The 8,801-nt window shown below is 38.3% G+C and overlaps 1 protein-coding gene across 2 annotated transcripts in view; it reads left to right on the top strand.

Annotated features, from left to right (window-relative positions):
• Nucleotides 1-5,148, top strand: part of CstF64 (cleavage stimulation factor subunit 2 CstF64) — a 183,957-nt gene extending 178,809 nt beyond the window's left edge. For both annotated transcript variants that reach the window (XM_090375422.1, XM_090375428.1), the window contains exon 12: nt 4,629-5,148. In XM_090375422.1, coding sequence (XP_090231548.1) covers nt 4,629-4,754 — 126 coding nt within the window. In that variant the 3' untranslated portion in view covers nt 4,755-5,148. The remainder of the gene's footprint in view (nt 1-4,628) is intronic.
• Nucleotides 5,149-8,801: the final 3,653 nt, after the last annotated feature.

Consider the following 8,801-nt stretch of genomic DNA (forward strand, 5'->3'; position numbering starts at 1 on the left):
GACCACATACGAGGGGGGGGGTACAAATGTAAAATTGAGAAAGGATGGTTGCAGAATAGATGCATGGAAGTTTGCCTTTAGCCAGTGTATAGTTGGTTGTTAGAACAAACTTTCAGCTGTTGTTGTGGAAGTTAATAGTTTAAATAAAGTCAAGAAAGAACTAGACAAACTGTTGGAGGGATTGAATAGGTGACTGTTTTTTTTTTTTTTTTTTGGCAGATGCTGTATACTTGCTTTCTTGAAAGTTTATACAGCAGTTCTTGATTAGACCGGGGTTCGAGCCCGTCACCACCAAATATGGAGGATGCGGAAAGGTCAGGAAATGACCACCGCATATCCCGGAGCAATATGGCCTTAGTTGCTAATGCTCCTAAAACCCAAATAACAAACAAAACAAACAAATAACCAACAAACAGTAATAACACCAACCGAAAAGAAATTTCTGTATTCAAGTCCGTAAGAGTAGAGCGATTCTTCGTCTTTGTTTGTTTCAAATACAAAAAGCCGATTCACATCGATATGTGGAACCAAAACAAGAATTTAAAAGTTCACTGCATTTTTTTTACATTTGGGTACTTTTCTCGGCAAACATTTTCAAAAGTCTTCTTCTGATGATCTCGATTCGCAATGTAATAATTTCATTTTCAAGTAATATTTTCTCCATTTGAAAAATCTCAGTGACTTTTTTGCAATTTGTTTTGTATTTAAGTCGACATTAAATGGATAAGAAATATATTGACAATCTTCAATTGTTTTAAAATGACTGAATCTCGTTTCAAAATCATCCACAACTTTCTCAATTCAACATACCTCCCCACCACATGGACATCCATTTTTAGGATGCAAGAAAGCAATTGTATGAGCTTATGCAGCATCAGCCAAAAAAAAAAAAAAAAAAATTCATACAACCATTCCCTCTAAATGTTTGTCCAGTTCCTCCTTAAATTTGTTTAACCTATCAACTTCCACAACGACAGATGGAAGTTTGTTCCAACAATTAACTACCTGCTGGCTAAAGGCAAATTTCCACGCATCTATTCTACATCTGTCTTTCCTTAATTTGAATTTATGCCCCCTTACGTTCGTAATCTGAACAAGTGGAAGAATCCCATCAGAATTCAGCGTGCTCAACCCATTCAATCAGATCACCACACAGGTGCCTAGTCTCCAGCCACTGCAGTTTGCAGAACTTAAGCCTCTCTTGGTAAGAGGATCTTCCTTCATTCCCCTCACCAATCTTGTTACCCTTCTCTGTACATGCTCAATCAAATCTACATCCTTCCTAAAATGCGGCCTCCAGACCTGTACTCAAGGCGTGGCCTGACCATTGCCTTATACAGAGGGACAATCACCTCCTTTTCCCTGCTAGCAAAATTCCTATATATCATAGATAAAACCCCATGACCTGTCCTGGCAGCCTGTCTGCATTGCTCAGAAAACTTCATATCTGACTGCACAATTACTCCCAGGTCTTTTCATTTTCTACCAACCTAAGTGTAGTACCACACACTTGGTACGTTTCTCTGGGGTTACTTCTACCCATATGCTGTACTTTGCATTTGTCAAGGTTAAACTTCAGTTGCCACTCCTCAGCCCATCTGCCCAAATTTTCCAGATCCTGTTGTAACACACTGCCATTACTGTCATTAACAACCCTGCCAACCTTTGTATCATATGCAAACTTCGACACTAAGCCTGATATACCTTTATCGATATCATTGATAAATATACAAAACAACGGTGGACCCAACACCGAACCTTGTGGGACTCCACTAATAACATTAGTCCACGAAGAGCAGCACCCATTGATTACCACCCTCTGTCTTCTCCCACTTAACCATCCTTTTATCCATTGTAGCAACTTACCCTTAATACCATTCTGCTCCAATTTGTACAATAGTCTTCCATGCGCAACAGTGTCAAAAGCTTTCCTGAAATCCAAATATATGATATCAAAATTATTTTTTGCATCCAGTTCCTTTGTAACCACATCATAATATCCTATCAAATTTGTCAGACAAGACTTTCCCTTAACAAACCCATGCTGTGTCTGAATTATTGCTGCAGTCTTGTCTAGATGATCCTGCAATGCATCTTTAACCAGTGACTCCTTTATGTTACCAGGAACAGAAGTTAAACTAACTGGCCTGTAATTACTCATGTCAGCCTTCGATCCCCCTTTGTGAATTGGGGATACACTTGCACATCTCCAGACCGTGGGGACCTCCCCTGAATCCAAGGATGCTCTCATAATTATGGCTAAGGGTTTGCTTACTTCCTTTGCCACCTCCTTTAATATAACTGGATATATCCCATCCACTGCAGGTGCCTTATTATTATTAATAGCCATATGGTACAAGGACGCCTGAGGCTTATGCTGCACCAGGAAAAAAAAAAGTTCTCAAGTTACCCTGAGAGAGAGAGAGAGAGAATCAAAAGTATAAGGGAATCGCCAAGAAAGAGAAGAAGGATGATGAGATGATATCCAGCTTGGGACCCTGGGTGTGCCAAGCCCATACTCCCCACATGTGAGCTCCTGGGGTTTCTTACGTTTGACTTCAGCAATTTCTCCTCCACTTTGTTCTCAGTTATTAAAAAATCATTAAGCACCCTCCTACAATTTGATAACCTTCTGGCATTTTCAAACCTTAACTCCTCATGTGTGAATGTAGATGCAAAATACTCATTCAGTTTGTTTGCTATCTGAGCAGGATCATCAACAGTTGAACCATCAATATCAAGTGGACCAATCAGATTCATCCCTTTTCTTTTAGTGTTTATATAAGTAAAGAAATTCTTGCTATGTTTCTTAGCCTCTTTTGCCAAAGTTAAAATCTCCCATTATAAGACATTCTGATTTCCTAGCCCACTCTATTTCTTTGTACAATTGTTCATTGTACTCATTAGGCCTATAACAGCATAGTCATTGCACTATGCCGTTTCTAGCAGATGTGTAAAACCGGGGTTAGTTGTTTGATGAGATAAGACATTTAAGCCTCTCATACTCTTTGTTCACAGTTGACAGATGTGTTAGAGAAATGTCTACTTATCGAATACAAGGGATTTTGTCAGTGAGTCCATTACCTGAGTATTAGCCAGTGTCTAGGAATTAAGGTTGTTATTAGTTTTTGCTGCAATTAGTGCTCCATGTTACATGTCTGCATAAATACTGAAATCATCAACAAAGATGGCATGTTCACAGTTGAAGAAAGCTGTTTAGTAATAGAATTAACTTCAATAGCAAAAAGTGCAATTCTAAGGACTGATCTTTAGGGAACTCCTACCCCTTGGCAAGAAGGTTGAGAGAGGATGGACCTCACACAAACTTGGAATAAGTGGTTTTAATAAAAACTGCTAGATGACTCCAAGTACAAGATTCTGGTCTTTAAGATTCCAGATGTCATCTCAGAGCCATGTCATACTTTCTTTCCATATCAAATAACACCAACACCAGGTGCTCATATTTGGGGAAAGCATCTTAAGTAGTTGTTTCCATTCTTATTAAATTGTCAAGTGTTCCTTCAAAAGCTATTCCTTCAAAATCTATGCTGTCCTTGGGAGGAGGAAGTTATTAGTATCTAAATACCACATGAAGTGAGCACTGACTGATTTTTTTCAGGATTTCTGCATCCTTTCCTGGTTTGAGGAAGGCAAGCAATTGCCTTATGTCAGGTTTGTTGTTTGTTTGTTATTTGGTTTTTAGGAGCATTAGCAACTAAGGCCATATTGCTCCGGGATATGCGGTGGCCATTCCCTTGACCTTTCCACATCCTCCGTATTTGGTGGTGACGGGCTCGAACCCCGGTCTAATCAAGAAGCGTGTGCTACGCACTGCTGCTCCTTCCCACCTGGCTACGGAGGCGCCCCTTATGTCAGGAATCAGGGGACTGCTCTCCAAGATATGTTCTGTTGGGGGTGGGTAGATAGATAAATAGAGATGTTTTAATCATCTCATTTATGATGTAATTCATTGCTTCAGTAATTGGCATCTGGCTGGCTCTGGTGATGTTAAAATTAACAAGAAAACTGTAATTTCTTGCAGATCTCGTTAGCGCTGCATGTGTAACAAAGCATGACAGAGTAACATGATCCAACATGATAGTATGATTGTAATAGTACAAATACTTGTATTGTTGCAATCATACTATTCAACAAATAGCTACAATCAAATGGGTAATTAGGCTATTAGCCTAACCTCTTCTAACTGTTGATTCGGTAGAGTAAGCAGCAGATGTGTGTATCCTATTTATCATTAACATTGATTCTGTAGAGTAAGTAGTGGGCATGAGCATAAATTACATTGTTCATGATTTTGGTTGTAGGTGTTGTCAAAGATTACACATAAAACATCTTTCGTGCGTACAGGGCACACACACGATTATTTTTTTAATGATTCGGTGCCTGAACCATGTCTGTCATGACAGGACCATTTATATGTAATTAAACAAAAAAAAAAAAAAAAAAACTTTTGTTGCAAACGTTTGTTTATAAATCTTGTACAGTAAAAGCATGCCAGGTCTTGGTCTCATTAATGTATACTGAAGGAGAACATAGAAAAATTATATATAGATTTCTTATTTTACCTTATTTATGGATTAACGAGCTGATGATATTTAATTTTTTTTTAGGCAGCTCTTATTCTTCAGGTGTTACAGCTTTCTGATCAGCAGATCGCATTGTTACCTCCAGAACAACGTCAGAGTATTATGATCCTTAAAGAACAATTCACTCGCAGCCAACAGCAGCAGCAGTAATAACATATGCTCACATCCAACATTGTGTTTCAGTCAGAACTGACTGTATATCATAAATTAACTTTGAAATTTGAAGCAAAAACTTATATCTGCATTAAACAAGTAAGCACTAATCAGAGAATAGCACCTTGGTTACCTTGATACAAAATAAAGTTTTCTTTTTTTTAACCCCTATAGTAAATATAACAACAAACAAAAGATTACTTTGCATCAAGGGTATTCTCATTTGAAGAATTCACAGTATGGTTTTAATAGAGTTGTCCTCCCCTCTCCCCCACCTTGAGTCAAAGTTTACACATGCCATGTTCGAGCTCCAAGTTTTGTTGCAACTTTTCTAGGTCATAGAATGGTAAAGAAAAAATAAAATTTCCATTCCATTTTGAGATGAATGTGATATTATTGTATATTATTCTTTGTTTTTAGATACTATATAAATGTTAACCAATACACAACACTAAGTATTATAGGTTCTAATACCTTTTGTGTTTGACACTCTCATTTTAAAAAAAAAACCACAACTTTCTCTCATGTACCACAATGTTTTAAAACTAAAAACTAGGTCATGAAATTTTCACTTATCACAGTTTTTGCCAAGTGTATCTTTGTTTTAAATAAAATACACAACCTGTAGAATTATTATAATTTTTAATTATAAAATAAAAGCTTTATATTCCTAGTTACGATACTTAGTTAAAGTTTAACTTAGATAGAGATTTTGATACCCTTACCGATACTAAGTTATACTAGGTATAACTTAGTATCGGTAAGGGTATCAAATCCACGTGTTACAAGTTGCAGCTCCGTTGAACAAGAGGTTTTTTTTTAACCATATTTAGCCGATTTATTAACCAATTGTTATATCAAATTATTTTCTGTAAGTAGCTAGTCAGGATCCTTAGTTTATTCTGAATTGAGACAGCGAGATTTGGAAGTTAATCGATACTTAAGTGTCCGTAGATTTACCATTCGTAAATTGCCGACATTGTTCCTCGATACAAAATATCTCGAACTAGATAGCATAAGCTTAGTAGAGTATAGTATAGTACATAATATAATATTGTCAATTAATCAGTAAATCTATTAAACTTGTTGAACTTCATTGTCAATTAAATTGTACTTTTAACTATATACATATAACGACTTAGATACGGAAGTTATATAAAGGGATTTCATAGATAACACTCGATACTGAAACATAAATATAGCGTTATACAAGTTTAGGGTTTTAATTTTGTACTGAAATTGAAATTTTATTGAAATTAAATTGAAATCATGACTCAGACCAGAGCAGCAAAGCAAAAGGCTCAAGCTAATGGGAGTGCTGTGGCTCAGGGGAGAATTGAGGGGGGCAGTTGCCCTCTGAATCACAGCCTTTTAAAATGCACTATTTGCTTGATGTTTGTGAGCAGTCAGGTACGGGACATGATACTGCCATGGGGGATGTCTTTGTATGTGCGTGATGCAAGGAGTGTAAGGAAATCAGGCGACAACTCAGCGTTGTTATGGGCCTATACGAGAGCTTGAAGGACAGGGTGGATGCCCCCGAAGGATTAAAAGTGAGGGGCCCATCAAGATCTCAGCTGCCCACACCAACGCCAGAGCTTGCACTTGGGCATCACACAACACAGCGGCAATCCCCAAGGCAGAATGTGCTGGTCCCAAAGGAACTAGTAGTTGTTGGTGACTCTATTGTCAGGGAAACGGGAAACATCCTTTGTAAAAAGGATAGGTGGAACAGGACCAGGGTATGTCTGCCAGGGGCAAAGGTTGATGATGTTGTAGAGCAGATATCATCTTTTAAGGGCACAAAAGGTGATATAGTTGTACATGTTGGCACTAATGATATTAAGAGTAGGAGACCGGCGGAATTACTTAACAAGTACAGGTCACTGTTGAAAAAAAGCCGTGAATTAGGGGTTGAATTTGAAAGTGTCTGCAATTCTGCCCAGACACGATAGGAGGTAGTATATGATGAGAGCCCTGTCGATCAATTCGGCCCTGGAAAGATTGTGCAAGGCTCAAGGGGTAGAATTTTTTTCAGCCTGGTCTGTACTTGTTAACAGGAGAGACTGCTTCTACAGGGATGGGATATACTTAAATAGAAAGGGTGCAAAAATGTTTGCTGATGCTATCGAGGCAGTGTCAGGTGGATCAGAAAACTGCTAGATTGGGGGGATACAAGGAATAATGGATTAACAGCAGCCACTGGCAGAGGTGAAAGTGATTCTTGCACTGCTTCTATTGGAATGAGCAGCAGCTTGGAAAATAAGATGCAGGATATTTCAGAGACTGCTGGGAGTCATTGGGGTAAAAGTAAACACATGGGTTGTGTTAGGGTAGCTAAGAAAAAGAACAGTTGCATGTACACCAATGCTAGGAGTTTGGTAAATAAATTTGATGAATTTGAGGTATTGCTCAAAGCATCAAAGGCAGATATTGTTGGGATATAAGTAATGCAGAACTGGAATTTGGGGAGTACAACATCTACAGAAAGGATAGACAGGATAGGAAGAGAGGAGGGGTTATGCTATTAGTTAAGAAACACATAAAATCCAAGGAAGTGAAGCCAGTCGACATCGCTGGACAGTGCAGTGTCGAGTCAGTTTGGTGTGACATAAGCATTGGGAGATCAAAATTGAGAGTAGGAGTGTGCTATAGGCCTAATAACTCTGATGAGTATAATAAGAAACTGTACAGGGAAATAGAGTGGGCCTATAAATCAGAGAGTCTTATAATGGGGGATTTTAATTTCCCAGATATTGACTGGAATTTGTGGGTTGGTCACTCACACACTAGCAAGGCTTTTGTGGATTTATTGGATGATTGTTTTCTAAACCAGCATGTTCAGGAGGCAACTAGAGGGAGCAATACTCTTGATTTGATTATCAGTAGTGATTCTTCATGCATTAAGAATCTGCAGATACAGGAACCACTAGGTGGCAGAGATCACAGTGTGCTCAAGTAGAATTTACTCAAGGAGGTAACCACTATCAGGGATAAAGGGAAGGGTTATTGCTTTCGTAAAGGTGACTACGATGGTCTGAGACAGTATTTAAATTCTATACAGTGGGACCAACTGATGATGTTACCAACAGCAAATTCAAAATGGGAAGCATTCAAAGAACTTATCTTGGAAGCTACTAGGCTTTACATACCAACTAAGAAATATTGTTCAAGGTTCAGGCCTAAATGGATGTCAGATGAACTAATGAGGCATATGGCAGAGAAGAAAAATGCATGGGATACATATAAATTAACATGTGGCACAGAAGCCTATAATAGATATAAGTTGATCTGTAACCAAGTTACAAAGGAGGTTAGGCAGGCGAAGGTAGATTACGAGAAATCTTTGGCAAGGGATGCAAAGAAAAACAGCAAAGAGTTCTTTACTTATGTAAACTCTAGAAGGAAGGGGACGAATCAGATTGGTCCACTTGATATCGATGGTTCAAACGTTCATGATCCTGCTCAGGCAGCTAACGAACTAAATCAATATTTTGCATCTACATTCACACATGAGGAGTTATTCAGGAAGGGGAATGCCATAGATGAAGTAAATACTGGCAGCGAGCTAGATGATCTTGTAATAATTGAGAGTAAATTGGAGGAGAAATTGTTGAAGATAAATACAAGAAAGGCAACTGGGGTGGATGGGATCTATCCAGTTATATTAAAGGAGGCAGCAAAGAAAGTAAGCAATCCGTTAGCTATAATTATGAGAGCTTCCTTGGACTCAAGGGAGGTACCCACAGACTGGAGATGTGCAAATGTAACCCCAATTCACAAAGGAGGATCAAAGGCTGACACAAGTAATTATAGACCTGTGAGTTTAACTTCTGTTCCAGGAAAATTAATGGAAGCACCGGTTAAAGAAGCACTGCAGGATCATCTTGACAAGAATTCAGTTATAGCTCAGACCCAGCATGGTTTTGTTAAGGGAAGATCTTGCCTGACCAATTTGATTGGATACTATAATGTAGTCACAAAAGAATTGGATGCAGGGAATAACTTTGATATTATATACTTGGATCTTAGAAAGGCTTTTGA

The sequence above is a fragment of the Mastigoproctus giganteus genome, chromosome 1 (genome assembly GCF_048544385.1).
Source record: "Mastigoproctus giganteus isolate SK-2022 chromosome 1, ASM4854438v1, whole genome shotgun sequence".
Taxonomy (NCBI): Eukaryota; Metazoa; Arthropoda; class Arachnida; order Uropygi; family Thelyphonidae; genus Mastigoproctus; species Mastigoproctus giganteus.